General features: G+C 41.0%; 1 protein-coding gene across 1 annotated transcript in view; it reads left to right on the top strand.

Annotated features, from left to right (window-relative positions):
* Positions 1-23,130, top strand: part of ANK3 (ankyrin 3, node of Ranvier (ankyrin G)) — a 211,875-nt gene that overhangs the window by 112,022 nt on the left and 76,723 nt on the right. Inside the window, exons 18-23 of the mRNA XM_010567894.1 lie at positions 2,839-2,937; positions 14,076-14,174; positions 14,264-14,362; positions 14,767-14,862; positions 18,517-18,589; positions 18,789-18,851. Coding sequence (XP_010566196.1) covers positions 2,839-2,937; positions 14,076-14,174; positions 14,264-14,362; positions 14,767-14,862; positions 18,517-18,589; positions 18,789-18,851 — 529 coding nt within the window. The remainder of the gene's footprint in view (positions 1-2,838; positions 2,938-14,075; positions 14,175-14,263; positions 14,363-14,766; positions 14,863-18,516; positions 18,590-18,788; positions 18,852-23,130) is intronic.

Genomic DNA, 23,130 nt, shown 5'->3' with positions numbered 1-23,130 from the left:
CATCATTTGTTCTAGCAAAGAGAGCAGCGTGCAGCATGCCATGTCACACTGAATGAACTGTATTTCATAGTACTCAAGTTTAATGATAGCACATGCTGCAGAGGAGCTTATTAATCCATCTCCTTTCCTTCCACGTTATGCTAGCCTGCCAAAACATGTCCAGAGAGAAAATGTCTTCCTCCCCACAGCAGTTAGTGTGGTTGGTGCATGTCATGTATGAGCCTCTAGATATATGCCTGCCCACTAAGCAATGGTAACAACAAACTAGTTAAGGGAAGCTGATTTTTTTAATGGGATAATAACAGCAAGGTTGTCTGAGATTTTGTTCATTAATATAAGTGATTCTTCCTCCCCAGGGGGTGTTCCTTAGAGCACAGTGACTTTGGTGTAATTTCTCCTGAGGGCAGGAAAGGGAAGTTGGTAGATTTTAGTTTCTATATATATTAATTTATAGGCTATTAATTCTGCTCTATAGTAATGTTTCTAGCAAATGTGCAGCCTTAATTCTTTAAATGCCCCACTAGACATCAGAGGTGTTGTAAAGTGCAGTTTCAGTATGGATTTATGTGGCTAAAGTAGAAAGGCAAGAGAAAAGTTTTTCATGGAAAATATTTCTTATTCTCAGCAGGTAGAAAGACTCAGTGTCCTCTGAGGCTGTGGGTGATACTGCACATGGCTGCTGTGTTTTCTTGTTTTTAACTTTATAGTTTGATTATTTGGGGGCCCTCCTTCAGGAAGCTTCTCTTGCAGATGCTGATCTTTTTCCCCAGTCTCAATCAAGTGTGTGGGCTTATGCAGTGCAGGATGTACTTTGTATCCCCACAGAGCAATTTGTCATGTACACATTCTGCATCACATTGGCTATCATGGTTTTGCTGCTGAGGCTAATACAGAGAGCATGATTGCAGCTGCTTGGCATTTTGATTCAGTGCCACCAGAGGTTAATTACCTGCAACATCCTTCAATCTGTTACTGTTCAGTTGTAATCTCGAGTTTCTTGTTATACTGATAACACCACCTTTTGAAAATAGTTCCCCCTGTACTCAGGGATGCATGTTTCCTCTGAGCTCAGCACGTACGTTTGAAGCCAGATATTTAAAGCACACTAACTTTTGCGTTTTGCAATGTGAATAAAAAGAACATTTGTCGTCTTCAGGATCCACAGAATGGTTGGAGCTGAATATTCAGAGCCCCAGTGTGGGCACTGAGCACTTATTAAATCTTTTCAGAAGGTTTGGCCCATAATATCCAGGCTCATTAGGTAATTTACAGTTGTGTCATGGTTTAACCCCAGCCAGCAACTAGTCACCATGCAGCTGCTCGCTCACTTCCCCCCCACCCAGTGGGATGGGGGAGAGAATCGGGGAAAACAAAAAAGTAAAACTCACGGGTTGAGATAAGAACAGTTTAATGCAACAGAAAGGAAGAAATTAATAATGATAATAATAACAATAATAAAATGTCAATAATAATAAAAGGACTGGAATATACAAAACAAGTGATGCACAATGCAATTGCTCACCACCCGCCAACCAATGCCCAGTTAGTTCCCAAGCAGCGATCCCCCCCAGGCCAACTCCCCCCAGCTTATATACTGGGCGTGACATCCCATGGTATGGAATACCCCTTTGGCCAGTTTGGGTCAGCTGCCCTGGCTGTGTCCCCTCCCAGCTTCTTGTGCCCCTCCAGCCTTCTTGCTGGCTGGGCATGAGAAGCTGAAAAATCCTTGACTTGAGACTAAACACTACTTAGCGACAACTGAAAACATCAGTGTGTTATCAACATTCTTCTCACACTAAATCCAAAGCATAACGCTATACCAGCTACTAGAAAGAAAATTAACTCTATCCCAGACGAAACCAGGACAAATTGGTTACTGTTATGTATTTGTGTAACATGACCCACCTAAGCTGCATTGTCATCAGGATTGCATGTTAGAGTACAGTACAGTGGGACACTCAGAATAACTGCCTTTGGTAGCAAGTGCACTGTGGACATGGGTTTGGGTTCGGGTTCAAGGGTAGGACACTGAGCAAGTTTTTCTGTCTGATGTGCCACCTGCTGCCTCCCACTCTTCTGTCACTGGTACTAAAGGCAGTAGGAACAGGAGGAGAGGAAAAGAACTCTAATTTGCAAGTAAATGATATTCTTTCCCATTCCTAACAACATCCCCTCAGCAGATTCTCTCTTCTACCCCTTTTACCTGAAGTATTTCATGTGAGAGAAAATTGCATAGCTTTCTGAGGTTTTAAGGATTTTAGATCTCAAGTTTCAGATAAGAAAAATAATGAGCTATCCAAAAAGTAAGAGTGTCAGTACATGTCATCGAGCAAGTCTGTATACTCCCTGGGCAGAGAGAAATGGACCTGATCTCAGAGAAATGTAGTTTTATCTTTTCTGTTTGTGTTTGAAAATGATCAAGTAGAGGAGTAAAAGGTAAGGATAAATCTGAGTGAATGTTACTTCTAGAAAACTTGTAGAAGTATAAATAATAATTCAGTATTTCTTTTAAAATCTTACTCATTTTAAGGAATTGAATTAATCAGGAGGTAAAAAAATACTATGTGACTTTTTTTTAAAGTGCTATAATTTGCTATCCCACATTTAACATTGCATGAAAAAATGTTACTTGTATAAAAAACATTATCTTCCTGGCTTTCAAATTGTGCTTCTTGCAAATCAACAAATGTAATTAGGAAGCACATTACACAGTGAAAGTGGAATTTATATATTTTTTTAATCCAGTAGGATGTTTTGAGTCTTACTGATACCTGAATTTGCATTTTAGTATTCATGTGCTGCCTCTGAAGATTGTTACTTGTTGCTTCTAATTTACAGAGTGGACTGACGCCACTCCACCTGGCTGCTCAAGAGGATAGGGTCAATGTAGCAGAGGTTCTTGTTAACCAAGGAGCTGCTGTTGATGCACAGACGAAGGTACGAACACCACTGTCAACATATATTATTTCCTTTCAAGGAGGCATGAGCCTGTAGATTGGACTAGTAATCAATTTCAGGGTGAAACTGAAATAATAGCAGAGAAATATTCCCTGTAATAAATTATTATAGAATATATTCTAAAAAACGAGGATGTGTAAACTTGCATGTTTAGTGTTATGCTCAGTCTTTGAGCAGTAAGCTTATTTCTTGCCAAATATTTAGATCATTATAGATTTAGATAGTATCCTACTATTGTGTTTCACTGAAGATAAGTGCGATTGATCTGGTTTTTATGTAAGGAAACTTTCAGAAAAGCTTGAGCTCTCTCTACAGAGTCGTATAGTCTTTTACCATATGCATACTCTCATCTGCTTTTGGTATTTTTTACATGTTGCACATACTTTTCATTCAGCTGACAGTAGAAACAAAACACAGGAGAACTGTTACTTAAAACATCTGTATTTACAGCAAGAGAAACAATGTAAATGCAATGTAGGGATTCCTGGCTATTAAGCGGTTAAGACTTTTTCCCATGACTTATGAGACTTACTTTATGAAATGAAGTAGTTTCCTTTCCCTGAGCTAATACTAAATAGCCATCCATAGACATGATTCTGCAAATAAAGCCATTGTTCATTTGTAAAGATTACCCCCTACTCCTACAGCTTGACTCAGCCTTCATGACTGGATGCCTCTTTCTAAGCCACTTTGTTTTGCAAAGCCTAGTGAGGCGAGCTATTTCACCATATGGGTTCATTCTAGGGAACTGACCTTTTCTGTTGTCCCCAGTTCAGACTAGACCATTGTTCTCCTGATGGTAAACATTAACCTGTTAGGTCGTCAGTAAATATTGCTCTACTCTACCTTCAGAAATAATGTTAGAGAGGAAACATTTAACACTTGAGGACAAATTTGAAAGTCTTTATTACTGTTATCTAATATGAAATGCATATATGTGATGGTGGTCCATTTCAAATTTACTTGCCTAAAAATAGTTTTGCCTAAAGTAAATATTTGGACTCCTAAATAAGAGACCTGGCTTTCCAACATGCTTGGGGATGGCTTTTGAGACCCCAAGCGATGATGCCTCCCACTTCACAGTATTGGTTTTAAGAGCAATGTTGTGAGTAAATTCCAAGAGCCTGTGTACAAATGGTTTCATGCTCCCTAATGGTGTATATGGTGCTCAGAATTTAACGATGATGATCTCGGTGTTGATTACACTTACAGTTCTTCATGCATTGTCTAGATCTCTGAGTCATTCCTTTGGCTGGGTAAGAAATCAGTTGTGATCAAATACTTGGACTGTAGCTGATCAAATCAGCTAAACGAACCAAGTCTCACAATCTGACCTGCACCCTTTGTGCAGAGTAGCAGCTTTCACAATTCTCTGCTAGGTGTGTGCCACAAATTAGGTGCTGTGTTTGCACACCCAGAAATGTCCAGGTATGTCAGACTGTCCAGCAATATTATCATTCTGTCATCACGCTGACATCTCAGAAAGGGCTGAATCCATCATCACCTCTGGCTGCAGCTCAAATGATTGTAATCCACGGTAGAGGGAAAAGTCATATGTGATTTTTCTACTGTGTAATTCCAGCTGTACCAGCTGCTGATTTCAATGACATTATTCTGACATGAAACTGCAATAGTTCTGCTGAAATCCCAGGAGCTTCTCCAGCTTTATACTTTTGTAACATATCCTCAGCCTATATTTTACAGATGAATCCGTCTGGGTTCTTATCACCTGCTAAATCATCCAGCAGCAGATGAGATCGGCCCTGGTTCATTCTTTGCCCTATTTTCTCAGATGTTTGTGGTTGCCTTTCTGGAGGTAGTTCCTACCTGGTTTTGGTTTCTGTAGCAAGACGTTGCAGAACCTATTCTTGTAACTTGGTCAGAGCTGAATCGCCTTCTAGCCTGTACAACTTGTCTGTGAGTGTTTGCCTTTCTCCCACTCTTCTCTGTCCCACAAATAGTAAGTAGTCTAAGGAGACATTTACGTTGACAGGTGCAGGCAGTCACGTGTTCCCTCTGGCTGCTCTCCTGTGTCCAAGTAGGATCCAGTTCTGGACTAGCGGCCTTTTAGTCACATTAGCATGGTGGAAACATCTGAGATACTGTCACAGCTGAGAGGCAGGACATGTTTTTTGGGTCTTGGGGCCAGCCTGGCACAGTTGCACAAGCTCTGTACTGAACTTTAAGCCTAGCAGGGTGGCAATGTGGTGGAGCAGACATGTGACTCTCCAGAGACACACAGAAAAGGGCCTTCAGTTTATCATTCAGAGATCTCCTCTGGGTGGAGCTGAATTTCTTAACTGCATTTCTGAAAATTGAACTAGTCAGTAGGTAAAACCATGCACTAGTTCATGAGAATATGAACTAGACTGAATAAAAATACAGTCATATTTGGCTGTCTGTAGTGTGAATCCTGTCATCGGTAATAGTCATATAATTTTAAAGAAGCCAACAGTAAGTCCTTTGTTCCCCCTCATTCCTCAGTGACATATATAACTAGTGCAAGTAAAGAATAGTTTCCCAGTACACATTTGCTTCCATGAGACTGCACTGTAGTTGTCAGGAAGTGGGGCAGCGCTTCATAAGTCAGGCAAAGTCACGTGTATTTAAGCAGAACTACTTTGTAGTGTAACAAATCACCTGTCCAGGAAAATATGCATTATTAATCCTGTAAGCCTCTGTGGTGAAGAACACCCGCAATGGCTTGTCCTCCCGCTTACCATGCTAATTTGCGCTGTCTGCTGTAGGGGACTGTCTGCTCCTTAGGAAGAAAGTGCCCACATGCCTTGCAGGATTGTGTTAGAGTAGAGTGAGCTTGATGCTTATTCACTGGCTTCTGCAGAGTCCCATCTGTTGGGTTTGTGCAGCAGTGAGCCCTCCAGGCTCCATCCACGCAGTCAGCCACATGGAGGTCGTCTGCCAGATACCTACTCACTACCGCCTGTGATATAAGAAAAGTGCTAATGCAGTACTGTGTATTTTAGCATGGAATAGTTTCTAGGTAAACTGATGATCATCCTGAGTTGCTAAGGAAAGAGCTGACAAGCTCTGAACTTCTACAATGAAGGAAAAGTTGTTATTCTGTAAGAACCACCATACCTTGGCTTCATGTTATCTGCAGGTGAAGTTAGATGATTGGCTTGTAAAACAGCAGCTCTGTAGTTACAAGCTCTCTTGTTTAGATGGATTAACTGTTCTATGGGAATAAAAGGTCTGTGCATGCTGCCTCTAAAACCAGAGGCACTGCGGAGCAAGCTACAGCAAGAGTGGAGTTGGCTTCAGAAGCACTGTTGCTATGCTTGTATGTTTGCACGATACAGTCCAGCACATCCAGTTTAGATTCATTTCTTCAGACATACAGTGGCAGAGATGTGGCCATCCGTGCCTTAGAAGTCAGTGAAGCTATGCAGCTTAGAGTGGCATTATATTGGGGATCTCTGCTACGAGCAGTGTCACCACTAACCCTTTGTTTTCTTCTCTCCATTTCACATCCATATGCTTTTGTTACCTCAGTTACTGTGGTCTAGATGACTATTCGGTAGTCTTTTGTTGTTGTTGTTGTTTTTTCTTTGTTTGATTCTCTCCTTATCATATTTCTTATTTTCGCAGGTTAAGTAAGCATCAGTTATGTCACTCGAGCACAGTACCTGTCAATAGAGGGAGAATACTTAATATCTTAGCAGGTCATTCAACTTCTTGAGTAGGGACCAATGAACTATCATCTTCCACCTGTGGTACATGTTCTTTAATCATCATTTATATATAATTTACACTCCCTGTGAAAACATCTCGAGTTTGCAATTCTGACACGTGGGAGTTCTTCCTCCTGCTCAGGTTCTGAGGGCCACACACATGATTGGGGTTTTTCAGGTGATCAGAGGACAAGATCGGGCAGAAACACATTTTCTATCTTGAAGCTATAGTGGGGAAGAAAAAAAATCCAACACCACAGAAAATCTCTTGTGCAGGAGATTAGTCTGTATGATTAAGATCAGTTCTGGCTCTAAAACTTGTAAGCATTTTCAAAATTGCTCTCAGACCTGAACCATTGCAACTGTGGTTCTCTCTTGAGGTGGTTTCCCTCCCAAGAAATTTTTTTCCTGAACTTTGCTGTACTAAAAGGCATGAAAGGAAGAAGAGCTGCTGGTTTTGAAGTCCATTTATTGATGGTATTACAGGATCCTTCTGGTTCTGCTGCACTAATTAACTAAATAGCCTCTAATCCCAGAGCTGCAGGAGTCTGTCTCAGTCAATGCTGAAGAGTAAACAATACTGGTTTAGCACGCCAGAACTAGTGCTTGAGAGGCCACAAGGCTGCTCCTGTCACTTGAAGATGCGATTTTGTTACGTGGGTTTAAGCCTAGCCATGTTAGACTGAGCTCCAACTGATAAGCCACAGAAAACACCTCATCTTAGTATGCAACGAGCAAATAGTAGAATGGTGGAAAAGTAGCAACACTAAAATGCACTTCAGGTGAAGCTTCAGAGCTGCTTCAAAACCCTTCACATTTAGAAAGTTTTAAAAACTGAATTTAGTGTTCACAGAAGGCATGTCAGTGTCCTGCTGCAAAGGCAGCACATTTTGTCCATTCTGACACTACTTTTGTGTGTCTGAATTTAGGTTTGTTAAAGAGTTTTCGATGCTGAAACTCTGTGTTATGCAGTATCATGCTTAACACAAGGAATGCTCATCTTACACGTAATATTGGGAGTTAAAAATCAATCTGAAGCCATGGCTGTGAGCAGATACTCCTTCTCTGGTGGTCATGTTGAGTATGTAGAAGCTATACTGGTACATGCGATGTTGCTTTTGTTGCAGGGCTTTTGTGTTGGGAGTTGGCATGAGTAAATATTGTTTAATGGCTCAGCAGGCCTCCACGTGTCATTTTTCAACAGTTTATTCCATTGGATAGTGTTATTGTAGGATACGGCATCACTGTGATGGACTGGCAAAGGAAGAGTGACAAGAGAAGAGTGCTGGTTCAGTCAAGAGTGAAGAGCAGGATTTGGAGCTTTGATCTCAGTGCGGGTCATTTTAGTCAAACAGTTACTACACTGCACTTGGTGTTGGGCCTCTGCTGGGGGAACTGATGGTCTCACAGTCCCTGGCTGATGACTGTCTGGAAAATAAAGCCAGTATTAAACTGTCTTTTGTTCCTAAAACTGTAGTATTAGTAGGAGATAATGGTGACTGAGAGGTCATGGTGTTCTTTTGCTGGTTGAGCTGGGCCTTTTATTTCAGATTTGTTCAGGTCTGCCTGCCTCGTTCTGACAGGAGCCCCATACCAGCCTGAGTGCTACAATGGTTCATAACAGCAATCCAATTTTTCCATTTGAATATCTGTCATGGTTTAACCCCAGCCAGCAACTAAACACCACACAGCCGCTCACTCACTCCCCCCCACCCAGTGGCATGGGGGAGAAAATTGGGAAAAAGAACTAAAACTCGTGGGCTGAGATAAGAACGGTTTAATAGAACAGAAAAGAAGAAACTAATAATGATAATGATAACACTAATAAAATTACAACAGCGATAATGAAAGGATTGGAATGTACAAATGATGCGCGGGGCAATTGCTCACCACCCGCCGACCGATACCCAGCCAGTCCCCGAGCAGCGATTCCCTGCCCCCCCTTCCCAGTTCCTATACTAGATGGGACGCCCCATGGTATGGAATACCCCGTTGGCCAGTTTGGGTCAGCTGCCCTGGCTGTGTCCCCTCCCAGCTTCTTGTGCCCCTCCAGCCTTCTCGCTGGCCGAGCATGAGAAGCTGAAAAAATCCTTGACTATAGTCTAAACACTACTTAGCAACAACTGAAAACATCAGTGTTATCAACATTCTTCGCATACTGAACTCAAAACATAGCACTGTACCAGCTACTAGGAAGACAGTTAACTCTATCCCAGATGAAACCAGGACAATATCTAATTTTCAGATGCAGAAAGAGATAGGAAGGAGGCAGGGAGGGTGGGAAGTGCTATCGAGAACAATCACTTTCATACGGAATGAACACTCAAATACAGATATCTTCAGTATATCTTCATGGTACATTATCTCTCTCTCCTTGGCTCTCAGTATATGCTCAGTTGTTATCAAGACATTTGTGTGGAAATTTCCAGCCTAATAATGTGCAATAATGAACCTTTGCAAGGTACTGCAACATGTTAGGCCCTGATTCAGCAAAGCACTGAAGTGTGTATGTACACATAGGTTTGCCTGTTTCATTGGATCAAGGCTGGATACCTTTGTGATATTTGGATGTAGACCATTTTCTAGTCTTATCAACAATAATACTGTAGCTTCATTGTCTGACATTTAGAGCAGAAAAACAAAAACAGAGCAGCTTGAGAGTCAGCATGACTAGAAAGATGCAGTAATTCAAGCTGTTAAGATTTATGGTTATTGCCAGTGGAGGATATTAAAGTAATTCACTGACATGATATACAAGGCTTGTGATAATTTGCCTCAAAAAAATTGAAGGACAAGAGAATAAGGGATGCTTTGTGTTGTGTGTTCCATTAGAATTGAAAAGCCCAGTTGTTCTTATTTTTTTTTTTTTTTTTTTTTTTTGGCGCTTATTCTTGTGGCTTTTGATAAGTCCTTCCCAGCTGCTAACTCCCATATTGCTGCTCATTCTTTAAAACAGCTAGAAGCAGCATGGTAGCTGATTGCCAGAAGGTGATGTGTGTTAGAGCTGTTTTAAACAAAAGCCCTGATTTTCTTGGAAGTAACTTTTTTAATATTAGGATGCCTACTAAGTCTCTTGGTGCTTTGCCAGTAAATATAACTCTGAACCTAAACTGCTGTGCAGAAATGTGTGTAATTGTGGGGCTGGGTTTGTTCATTTGTTGTGTTTTGGTTGGGTTTTTTTGGTTGGCTTTTTTTTTTTTTATTATTAATAGCTTTTCAAGCAAAATATTTTAGCCTCCTGGTCACATTTCTACAGAGAATGAAAGTAGTAAGCTGAAGTAGCCATGAGAATTACTACTTTTATAATTTGGTTGTGTAATTGCAGAATCTGCCAGAAAAGTTAACAGAATATCTGTTTTCCATGAGGATGTTAGGATATAAATATAAATGTTATACCTTCCTGAGCTAGACACAGTCAAATGCAGGAATCTATACTGTAGCTGAGAAGTAAAGGATATCCTGTCCAGGTCTCAGGCATTAAAAGGGCATTTTGCTAATTAGTTTTATTTTGACCAATGCCTTCACTACAAATGTTGCTGACTAGAAACATGAAAGGTGTCCTCTGGTGGCTGATGAGTTCTAACATGCCCAGTGAGATGTGACCTGCCGCGTCACATCTCTGTCACTCCGCCGTCAGTGACTGTGTGCTGCATTAGGCACTGCCTCATCAAACACGACATGATGTGAGATGACCATAGGGTATGGCACACTTAAAAGAAAGCTCCCGGGCCCCTCCAGGGAGTTCAGAGAGGGCACTGGGATTTTGTGACCAGGCTAGCAGGTGCCCACGTCGCTACTCAGGCCGTGCATGATGCCTGTAGCAGAGAAGCTGCCTTTTTCAGTGCACGTCCCTCCAGCTGCCTTACCTGACCAGGCCAGCAGCACTGAGAGCTTCAGAGGGCGGCTCCTTCAGCTTCAGCTCTGGAACACCAAGAGCTCTAACAGGGAGAATAGTGACCATGTCACCATGGAAGCATTATGATTTCTACCATGCATTTGGAGGGGAAAGAGGAAAAGTTTTCACTTAGTCTCAGATTTAAACAGCAGGCTGGTTAGGAGTGACAAAGAGCATCAATAATCACTCCTCTAGCCATTTATGAAGGTACCACATGTAAATCTTTGTATATACCATTTCTAGAAGGAAATTGATGTTGTACTGCAGTAAATATTGGGGATTTGATGACTCCTTCTTCAATGTTAATTGTTACAGGCTGGAGAGAGGAGCCTTTACAGATCACTTCAAAGGGAAAGTTGAGATCAGCTGGTCTTGGCTCTCTGATACTCTCCAGATTTTAATGTTTTAGGGTTATTAGCAGGGGGTACCCAGCAGGTGGCCCTTGGCTTTGGATGTCATCTCCCCAGTTGGTTTTATGGTGTCTGATTTTTGTTGACCTTCCAGGTCATGTTAAGAGGCCTGTATTTTGAAGGGAGAAGGGAAATAAGTTCTTGTATGAGGAGGTTTCACAGCATATTTTTTTTTAACTGATATTTTGATAGTTTGGCCATGTTTTAATCTGAGTTTATCTTTGGACATGTAGGAGCAGAAGCTGCATTTGAATTACATGGCGTACGCTCAGCATTCTGCTTGACGACTCAAGACTGGCCAGCTTAGGGAGCCTTGTCAGATTCAGACCCCGGACACTGCTAGGAAGCTATTAGGCCAACCATAAACTAACAGTAACTGTAAGATGAGGTCCTAGCGTTCCGTTCATGATGATTACATTTTAGCTAGTGCTCAGGCTCTCACCACCGTGTGCAACTACTCTGTGGGAAAAGTTCCTTGTAGTCATTTGGCATCTGATCCAATGTTCATATGTAAGTCAACGGAAAGTTTCGTTCTGCTGATGCCAATGGAATTTGGAGTCGGCGCTGTTTCTTGCAATGATTAACTCGTCCTCGTTGTCAAAGCTAGCAGTTTCTTTAGATGGCAAAGGGCATCTAAAGGCAAATTAACTCAGGAAAAAATACACACCCTAATTTAAAGTAACTGGCCAGCTACCATCTCCTAGCATGTGTTAATACAACTGAAATTAGGTAACTTTGTGTGAAGTAGTATCAGAGGCAAAGTGACATGAAGAAAATGGTGTGTCTAAACCCATGGATGCTTGAAACTTCCCTCTAGTGGAAATAGTTCACATTTGAGGTTTTCTCTTCCTTTCTTCTGAGCAACTTTGACCTCATGGTTTGAACATGTGGTGTAGTGCTAGCTCCTGAACCCTAGGCTGACCTTGGACTTGCCTCTTCAGTGCTTTTGACTAAGTTGTCTAACCTGGCCACACCTCACTGACATGGATGTACAAATGAAGGATGACAGGCTGCAGCTTTTAACTCCCTGTGTGCCTCTACTGCTTGGGCACCAGGCTTTTCTTCTCAAAGCAGGAAAGCAAAGGTACTTTTTTACCTTTAAACACTGCTGAGACCAACAGGAGCCTGGTCAATGTAAGACCAGACCATATTTCAGTGTTTCTACCCACAAGGCTGGTTCTGGATCTAGTTCCAGATTGTTCAATCCCAAGTAGTGAATTTTCCTTCTGGCCGTGTGGCTGCTTTGGGCTCTACCAGCAGCCAAGACATGCATCATGACCGTGTTTCCCTATATATTATAACTGACCTTTCTGCCACTGAAATTAAGGATCTCAGCCTCACCTCTTACCCTTTTTCTGAAAGCAGAATTCCAGTAGATTAACAGCAGTCCATATTTGCAGTGTGTTTTACCATGTGTTTAGTGTATTTGTGATCCTCGTATCAGATATGATTTTTACAGCCTAGCGATTGATTTTTCCATAAAAACTGGTAACGGAGCATGGGGCCAATACCGCATTGGAAGTCCCATAGAGTAGCAAAAGGACATATACTGGCAGTGTAGTTTCATCCTGCTTGCAAAATGGTGAAGCCCCATGTGAACACTGACTAAGATGACCCTTCTGGCATCTCAGAGCCCATCAAGTGGGCCCATGAAACCTGACCTTTAAAGGGGAAAGGAATCCCAATGACTCACCTCAAGAGAGGGGGAAGCCCATTAATCCATCTCTGTGAGCCAAGCAAAGCATCTGCTGGAAAGCCATCAAGCTGTTAGTGTGAGTGGCGGCGAGGTTTGGGGAACAGTGGCCTCTCGCCAAGGCACGGAGAAAAATAGAAAGTGTCCTGTTTAGAGGTAGCTATCTCCTGAACTGTACTTTGCACAGTTCTAGATTGATTATGTTTGTTAAGGAAGAGATAGGGTTGTCTTGCAGGGAAGATAAGGCAGGAAAAGGTAATTACTTCAAGAAAGATAATCTAGTCATTTCTAATACGTTAAGCATCTCAAGTCAAACTTTTTCAAAACTGCTAACTGTTCTCATGGCCTAAGAGATTAGAAAAAGAGCAGCAAGAGCAAGCTTTGGTCCTCTTTGTTTTGTTGCATTGTATGTTAAACGTTAACTGTCGATTAAAGTGCTTATTACAATTAACAGGTTTCAACATGCTGTTTGACTTATTTTAAATATGTGGGTTTTAATGTGAGCGAGTTCAGAAGCAGCCTAGTGACTCCTGCTTTGTACCAGGAGTAGTTTTTAAAAAAAAGTAGTAGTTTTTAAAAATCTTGTCAGGTTTTTAAGTGATATTCGTCTTGTACTAACTGGTTTTAGAAAAATTTCCAAAATGTGTATATGTTACTATAAAAAGCCATTTAGTTGTGTTTAGAGCATTCGGTGACATTTTTAGTCTGTCCACTGGAAATGAAAAATAAGTAATAGGAACAAAAGGGATGCATTCAACATTCTCATCTTGGCAGTTGCCAAGAAAAAGCAGTTTCTTCCAGTTTGCATAACACAAGGCCAGACACATGAAAAATTAGACCTTTCTGTCTTAGAGCCTTAACTCACCAGCTGGTGTTCCAGTTTCTGTAGGACTATATTGTTCTGGCAGAGCTGGCAAATCAGTTGCATTGTTTTAGATTTACCTTCCGGGTGTTTCAGTCAGAATGGATGGGCTGCAAATTGCACTGTAGCTGAGGCACCCCTCAGCAAGCCTGGTTTTTATAAAGTTGTTTTTACTTACTTATTTACTTATTTGTTTATTATCACACTATAGTAGCACCAAGCATGCGAACCTCACTGTGCAAGGCATTATACACACACTTATTTAAAAAGGCGGGCTCTGCCCCGGAGACCTGATAGTCTGATGATTGGAGAGGAAGGCAAATCTCTAATCAACATTGCATGTGCTGAAGATTACAGAAATACAAGGCATTCAGAGAGGGTCACAGAGAACGGGACTTGAATCGACATTCATGGGCAGTATGGGTTTCCTCCAAGGTTGGAGGATTTTTCACGTAGGCCAAAGAAATAAAGCTTAACAGGATTTTTGCTGTTTCATGTCTGGGTTTTTTTTTGTCAGGGGATGTGTGGGATATTCACATTTACTAATTGCTTATGTTCATTCTAGATGGGATACACTCCTTTGCATGTTGGCTGCCACTATGGAAACATAAAAATTGTTAACTTCCTTCTGCAACATTCTGCAAAAGTTAATGCCAAAACGAAGGTGAGTTTTCCGCCTCTGCCTCGCTCGTTTTGCAGAGGCGGCTTGTGCGCCGTCCCTGCTGCAGCTGTTCCCTTTCCCTGTGCCTACAGAACGGGTACACGCCGCTGCACCAGGCTGCACAGCAGGGGCACACCCACATCATCAACGTCCTGCTCCAGCATGGCGCGGCACCCAACGAGCTCACTGTGGTAAGTGCAGGGGGGGCACTAAGAGGCCACCGCTTTCCCTTCGGGCTCAGTTGTCCCACTCCTTGTAAAGCACTTGAGCAAGGGAAATGTGAAAAAAAACGTGTGCGGTGGGAGAGGAAAAGAGCAGAGGAAGCCTATTCCCATTGCCCCCACATCCTCTATGCCATCATCTCTTCCAAAACTAGAACAGCAAACATCTGAAAATCTTTTCATTTTCATCCCATTTCTATAAAGAGTTAAAAACTTACAGTTATATATCCTACTACCCAAAATATATTTATTTCAATCACCAACATGCAAACATTTATTTGGCTTTTGTTCTGCATTCTTCTACAGTTAATTAGCAGTTTCTACACTTTTCCTTGCTAACAGTCAACTTCTGTTATAAATATTTCAATTGCTAGAATGGAAACACTGCCCTCGCCATTGCTAAGCGACTTGGCTACATTTCAGTCGTTGACACATTGAAGGTGGTGACAGAAGAGACCATGACTACAATTGTAAGTACAGCGTAGTTCAGTAGTGAATGGAAGAATTTTTCCTAAGCCAGTGTATTCAGCTTTGTTCAGTTACATGTCTACTGAGATTCCAATTTAATTTCCACCTATTTCCTTTTAGCAGTGTAAAGTGGATATTCAGTCAGATATGAGCAATATATTTTTAAGGTAGTAGACACTATTAGGATGCATGCAGAAAGAGTACCGACCGAGCAGAAAATGGACAGTGTAAATGACTGGTCATAGCTGCCATGTTTTTCCACACATCTTGTTGTTTAGGGCACAAACCACATGAATACAGGCTGGTTTGTAGTTGTAAAGACATTACTACAGACTTGAGTAAATAAAAGCTGCTTCTGCCTTATGAGAGTGTTTGCCAAGGGACTGATGTATAATGGCTTGTATTTGGTCTAAGAGAACCTATTCCACTGTAAAAAGTGGTTGAAATTTACTTAAAAGCACCTCATTGTGTAGTTTCTGGCATCTTCCGAAAGACGGTGGAAGGCTGTCATCTGCAAGTAGGCACAGTGAGCTCCTGCAACCCTAAATATCCATTCACTGACACATACATGAGCTCCAGCTCATCTGTCTTGCCTCTCAGGAAGGCTTATTGCAGCATTAGCTGGGAGAGATTAAAGGGACTAGCAATGGTCAAATATTACCTGCTATCAGAAAAAAGGTGATTCACAAAATCCAAAACACTTCTCAGAAAGATCTTTTGTTTGCTAACGTTTTGCCAAATGGCTCTATGAAGAAAATGGTTTTCTAAGGTGAGAAGCCTCCATGTACCACCATAGTGGTAAAGCCAAAATTGGGTCTTAAGAATATAAATTCAGAGCATTGACTTCAAATTTGCTTTTTCCTTTCTGCATTTTTTTTTTCTGATTAAAAAGAAAAAGAGAATTATGTGCACATATGTATTTTTAGGCATATCAGAGATGGAAAACAGTTACTGTGTGTTCCATGTTTTGTCATCACCCATTTGTGTGGTCTGTCAGTGCAAGCAGGTGGTTGCAATACGATGTGCATTTGGGATGACAGGCAGATTTTAGCTCCGCTACTGCAGGTGCCTTTTCTTCCTGTGGCTTTCCTGGCAGTGGTCAATAATTCAGTAGCTTACAGAAAATCCACCACACAAAAGACAAATTTCAGAACAATAAAATACAAAGGAATATGCCAGAAGATAATCACCATTTTTTCTTACAGCTTCTCTCTAGTTTTTTTTCAGGAACATATTTCTCTCTAGAAAGATTCCAAAACAGTTTTCCACAACCTGAAAAATTTGATGGAGAAGATTATATGGGGTAGCATAAACTTGAATGATTGCCTAGTATACAACTAGGTAGCTGCAGGAAAAGTAAAACCCCGTTTTTATGCTAAGAACTCCCAATATCACAAGGTCATTCTTAGCTTGTACAACCAAGAAGCTGGGGGAGTTTGTGCTGCATGAGACGACTGATCATTTATGTTCTGTAGATGAAGAAGAGTAGAGAGATGGTGGGTCAGGCTGTGAATTGTGCTAGAATGAATGTTAGATGCTGAAAAGTCTATGCTACCCCAAATACCTACGCTCAAGAGAAGCCCAGAAATAATTTCCATTAAAATCAGAATATGCTGCTTCTCAGTCACAAGTGTGTAATTTTCAGACTTTGGAAATCTAGACATGAAATCTGATTTACAACTGAGAGTCTTAAAAACTCAGTCAGACCACTGAGACATTTTTTGAGGTTTGTGGCTAAACAACTCCCAAAAGTAAATTTAATGAAACCAGGGGTGAACATAGCTGATTTTACTATAATTTATATTCAGACACCAATAAAAAAATCCAGTAGTGCCTGAAAAAAAAAGTCCTGTGATTTTGCTAGTTTAACAGCAATGTGTTAAAAAGCTTTGCAAGTAATTCCCACAAAATTAAATAAGTGTGAGGCTTTTTATAAGTTTTGTGATGTTTGAGCATGCAGGAGCTCCTCTGCCTGTATCAAGTGATAGCAGTAGACCAAGAAACATGAGCTGCCAAATGAGTATTCATGAAGCCAGAGAAAAATTGAAATATTTTGAAATAAATAAAAATAGGAAAGCTATTTTGTCCTCCTGAACTTGTTAATTTCTTATTTGTATATAAAGGTTGAGAAGTTATGGTGGTTAAAAATAATATAATATAAAAAAATCCATAAAGATGGGAGTGGGTTTTGGTGTGGGGTTTGGTTTTTGGTTGTGTTTGTTTTAATTCCACTGCACTCCTTGAATGGTAACTCTGCAGGGTCTCCTGTGTGACCTAAAACTTTACCAGTGCTCGTTGTGCTGTACCTCAGCTGGAGAGTAAAATGTGCATGTGTGTGTCATTCGTGGGATACACAGGTATTCTAGGAACAGATTTCAGGCATTCATAACATTTTTTTTTTTTCTGCTTCTAATTTTTTTTTTTTAATTGGTCTTTGGGTCTGAATCAATATAAACATCAGGATGAAAATCAACCACTTCTGAGTGTCTTTCATGCACAAATTCCTTAAGGGGTATCATTTAGCCTGTATGTGATTACAATTTGTCGTGGTTTAACCCCAGCCAGCAACTAGGCACCACACAGCCGCTTGCTCACTTCCCCCCCACCCAGTGCGATGGGGGAGAGAATCCGGGAAAACAAAAAAGTAAAACTCACAGGTTGAGATAAGAACAGCTTAATACAATAGAAAGGAAGACACTAATAATGATAATAATAACAATAATAAAATGTCAATAATAATAAAAGGACTGGAATATACAAAACAAGTGATGCACAATGCAATTGCTCACCACCCGCCGACCGATGCCCAGTTAGTTCCCAAGCGGCGATCCCCCCCAGGCCAACTCCCCCCAGCTTATATACTGGGCGTGACGTCACATAGTATGGAATACCCCTTTGGCCAGTTTGGGTCAGCTGCCCTGGCTGTGTCCCCTCCCAGCTTCTTGTGCCCCTCCAGCCTTCTTGCTGGCTGGGCTTGAGAAGCTGAAAAATCCTTGACTTGAGACTAAACGCTACTTAGTGACAACTGAAAACATCAGTGTGTTATCAAGATTCTTCTCACACTAAATCCAAAGCATAACACTATACCAGCTACTAGAAAGAAAATTAACTCTATCCCAGCAGAAACCAGGACACGGCTGTTCTCATTTGTGGGAAAAGCACACAGTTCATGCTGAGGCACCTCTGAAAAAATTCACATAGACTAAGCCTGCTCTCAAATTGCAGCATTTTTCGAATGGCAAAGGAGAAACAACTTCCCTCAGAAAGTTTAGTTTAAATAGAGATAACATATTCCTGCTCAAAATTTAGATGACTCTTTAAAGAGTTCTCATTAAACCCCTTAACATGATACTCTCTTCAGTGTATTTGTTTCTTCTTTTGATATCACCATCTTCTAGGCTTTCAGATCATGCTTTTGCTGCTGTGAAAATGTGAATATAGTTTAAAACACACACATAATATTGCCTATTTCTGTAGTCTTTTTTAATGTATAGTTCAATGCATCTATAAGAAGGAAAGTAAGAAGCTAAAAAAATAAATCTTGTTTTTCTAACTGCAGATAAAAATATGTCCTACCTTGCATTTAATTTTTAAAGTAACTATAATTTTAAGAAAAATGATGTCTGCACTCTGAAATGATTTTTTTTCTTTGACAGACTGTTACAGAAAAGCACAAAATGAATGTACCCGAAACCATGAATGAAGTTCTTGATATGTCTGATGATGAAGGTATTAAAAAATAAAAAAACCCTCTTGCTTATTTTTCAGTCTTTTGTTGTTGTAAGAAATGTTTCTTTAAAAAAACAACAACCAAACAGTATTAGTTGGATATGGTCTTTGCACATTTGTTATTGTTTTACATTGTTTTGTTGACACATTGATAGTCTATGCTTTTATTTAATTTTTTTTGTTTATTTAAATCATGCAGTTCGTAAAGCCAATGCCCCTGAAATACTCAGTGATGCTGAATATTTGTCAGATGTTGAAGAAGGTATTTGTGCATTTTTGTATTGCAGTGATATTTAACTTAACCCTCTTCCTTTTATTTCATCTGTCTGAAAATTAATCCTTTCAGATAATTTTCTTATTATCCTACTAACAATAATTTCTGCTTTACAATTAAGAAAGCTTTCAAAAATTCTTTGAGCTATTGCTGATAATCCTTTAACTTTTTCTGAATTTCTTATTCCCAGTTTTTTAATCAAATTCCCCCCACTTTCCTGGAATAGTCCTTTTGCTGCTACCTCTGTAAAAGGGAGAAGTGTTTTACTGTTGTAACTGAAAAATTAAATACTGGACAAAAGGTTCAAATACCAAAACACTTTGGAAGAAACAGCCAATAGTGAGAGTGAACAGTAGAAGGAATGAGTTGTTTGTTGTTGTTGTTGTTTTAAATTCTGATGTGAATTCAGCTCTGAAATGGTTGGTTTACATTGATAGTGGACTCTTAGCCTGGAAGAAGTATTTTCAGGTTTGGGTTTTTTTTTTTAAACAATGTTTCGGTCATGCCATTCAGTAAAAACACATCAGATTACTTTTTGTCCTCAATAAAGAGGGTGCTGCACTGGACTGAATATATTGGTGTTTGCTAGTATTAAGGAGGTACCTTATAGCTGAGATTTCATCTGTATCATCCTGCAGAGTGACATGAAATCTGTGAGTGGCAATAAAGGCCTCTGTTTTCAGTGCCTCTAAATAAGTGTCCTGAGCTATGGGCACTAGCAACCTGCCCATCCCAGCTCACTCCTCGGTCCTGGGCAGGTTGACATGGCTTCAGTCATCCCCCAGTATTTAAAACTCCCTTGGCAACTCCTTCCCTCCCCTCTACCAACATCCCCTGTTAGGTCAGACTTCCCCTGGTTTGGGCGTGCAGGAGTCTGTGTGAATTTCACCAGGAACTGCAGGTTTCCAGAGGCCACGGTGGGATTAGGTTCCCAGGTGACAATCAGAAACAGGAAGGTCTTGAGTTGATGAAGAGGATGACAGTGTCCCGAAGGTGTTTTTGTGAGTGCCGATTCACTTACATTAGAGCTGCAGTTTTTTCTTCTCTAGTAGGTGAACAAGTGACTGGGTTCAATTTTCTTGTGCTTCTTTAGTTAATCTCTCTTTCTTCATCCCTAGTGATATATTTGCTTTTAATTTTTATAGCATTTAAGCAGTAATGTGTAAAAGATATTTAGCCAAGTTCATTGTGTGCAGCTCTTGTTTAATTCGTGCATTGAAGCTTTTGGTGTTTTCAGTTTGTCATTGTGTTCCCATTGCTGCAGTTCCAAATGGATAGTGTTCTCACCTTACACCTGTGTTTTCCAAGTAACTCTCTTAGGCTATTGTACTGCTCAAAATACTGTATTGTTTTAACTGGAGGGAACAATGATGCATAACAGTGTTAGTTAATAGAGCAGTAACTGTTGCTATATCCCACTGCACAGCATGCAGTGAGGTACAGATAAGAAACACTCCTATATGGAATCTGAATATTAGACCCAAAGATGTAAAACATGTCTTTTAATGTACGGGATCATTTTTTAGCCAAATCTGTGGAAGGCTGTTATAGTCACTAACTCTCAGTTTAACAAAAAACAAACCAAACCAAAAATTAAGAATGCAGGTAATGCAATCGGTTCTTTGCCTAGAGATTGTATTCTGCACCCATGTTGTTACTAGGGGAGCTAAGAGACTGGTTTATATATAACAGGGTCATTTTCAAACCTAACACTGGAAGAGAGCTCTCAAATCAAATAATAGGGTTTTTATTAATCTGTGCTGAAGCATTCCAGTGTGCAAGGCATGCGATGAATTACAGGCTTTGAGTTAATAGCCACTGGCCTGTCTCTCTTTCCTGGCTTGTACATCTATAAAGACATACCGACGCCCATCCCCACAAATCCTCAATGTTGATAGGATATTTATATACAATGCATCCACTTATGCCAGTAGAAATAAATATGTTCAAGATGGTAATGCATGCTGACAAATCTCATAGCCAGGGAGCTGATTTCCAAGTGAGAGAAGGGCACAACTTTACCACCCAAATCCAAGCTCTCCCTCACTTGGCTAACGTTCATATTATCGGCCAAAACTCTTCGGTGAGAGAAACTTGTTTAATGATTTCTCAATATGCCACAATCCTCAAGGTTTCTCTCATAAGAGAAATTGAAGGCTTGCAAAGTAGAGTCTCAGAGCTCAGACACAAATGTCGGGAAACTGTTGCCTTGTGTTTATGTCTTGCTGTGCTTGCTAAATAAGTATTTACATGGAAATTGTGTAATTTCTCTTCCCTGCCGAGGACAGTTTGGTTTGGAGTCAGACTGGTTGAGAGGAGAGATCTTTTCTTCCTTTTCCTAGATTACTCTGGCAAATCTGCCCAAATGAGGCTAAGTGCTGGGGAACTGCTACACCGCAAAAAAGAAATGGTGTTTTTTGAAAGATGTGAACATGATTTTGTGGGAAAAAACCTGAAGGCTCATCTTTGTACATAGCAGAAATTTTGTAGAAGAATATAGAGCAATTCCGATGCACACTGAACATGTGCTCTGCTTTTATTTTTAAGGAGATTGCAAATCTTACAAATGTGAAACCTGAGACTGCAAGAACGGGACCTTTCCTCTTACAGTCTCCAGACGTGAGCTCCCACCCCTCGCCCTGTGCAGCTGGGAGCCCCAGCAGTGCACCCTGTGGCCATGGGGCTGGTGGGGATCCAGGAATCAGCCGTGCTAAAGCCCAACCTGAGCTGTCTGCGGGAGGCCTGGAGGGAACCCCCTCCTCTGCAGTCGCATGCGCAGCCTCAGAGCATCCCTCCAGCCCGGTGCAAGAGCTTTAGTGTGGTGGAGGAATCTGGAGCTCTGCGGAGACTGCCACAACCCAGCAATGAGCTCTGTCACAACAGCCCCCCCAAAAGCTGCCGCTGCTGTCCCCGAGGCAAAGGGATAGCAAGCAATGGAAGCTGATACAAAGGGTGGTGAGACTATGTGAGCAATGAAGGGAAAAAAAATCCAAACCAGTCAATGGTTCAGGTGTTGAGAATTTAGACAGTCATTGTCAAGAAACACTTATTGTTGAGCTTTTAATTTTTTTTATTTGGTCTTCAGTAGATAACAAACTTTTGGGTGTACATAAGGACACTGTTCTAAACCTATTTAATGGAGATTCCTCTCTCAGTAGGAGTAAGTATCATGCTAATCAATCCCTGGCAGATTAGACAGATGTTCGTGACTGCACGCTGCCTTATCCCTGAGTAGGTGCTGAGATACAGCAGTTTAAGTGCATTTAAGACAGGTCAGGGCATCCCCCTGCATGAAAGTCTGTTATTGATCATTTTAGGAGGGGTTGATTTATTATATTTTTATGTTCAGAGTTTTCTGAGTTTCTTTGTCTCCATAAAATTTTACAGATTCATAAAAGTTTCAGCGGTTTGGTATTGGATTTTCTCCATACTTATGTGAAACCAAAACGTTGGCTACAACTAGAAGCATCCTGTTCTTCCCTGTGGCTGTATGTCTTCTGCCATCAGGCAGCTCAGGACAGGCTGTGATGAGGGAGTGGCAAAAGCTTCAGAGATCTTGAGCAAAACCAATGACAAATGCCCATTTGGATCCCAGGCTGTGATTCAATTTTGTTTGGGACTTCTCCCAAGCCACACAACGCCTTCTCTCCTGCTGCTAGAGAGCCTGTATTTCTCACTGGCTTCTAAAAAGAGCACCTACCGTGCACTCTTGCAATTCCCAGTAATAGGAGACATGCTGAGGGACCAGAAAAAGGGGAAAACACGGGTGATGAGAGGTGTGGAAAAGCTTCTCGGGAAGAAAAGAGTAAAGAGAGTAGGACCCCAGAAAAAAAAGCTGAACGAGGGCTAGGCTAGAACATATAAAGTAGTGGGTGGCAAAGTGAGCAGTAATGCTTGCTGCCTCTCCAGAAGTCCAAGAACAGGGGGCATCAGTGAAACCAGCAAGAGGCAGATTCAGCTTAAAAGGGCTGCTCTTCCTCCAACAGGCAGTTGAATTGTGTGACTCCTCACACACATCCATGGTGTGTGGGGATGCAGAAAGTTTATGCGAGTTCAAAGTGTAACGGGAAGAATCTAAAAGGGGGCAAAACCCTCTGTTCATGACTATGCAAACCTCTTGCAGGTTTAGAAAATACGTGCTTAAATCACTGCCAGCTAGAAAAATGTCCCAGAGGACTTCCACTGTTTCATGTTGCTATATTCTTGTGTGAGGTGTGGCTGCTGTCAGAGACAGGGGATACTAGAACTGATGGGCACTTGGTTTGTC

The sequence above is a fragment of the Haliaeetus leucocephalus genome, unplaced genomic scaffold (genome assembly GCF_000737465.1).
Source record: "Haliaeetus leucocephalus isolate CR32 unplaced genomic scaffold, Haliaeetus_leucocephalus-4.0 Scaffold229, whole genome shotgun sequence".
Lineage (NCBI taxonomy): Eukaryota > Metazoa > Chordata > Aves > Accipitriformes > Accipitridae > Haliaeetus > Haliaeetus leucocephalus.
Note: the sequence above shows the minus strand (reverse complement) of the source record. Positions and strands in the feature narration are given on the sequence as shown.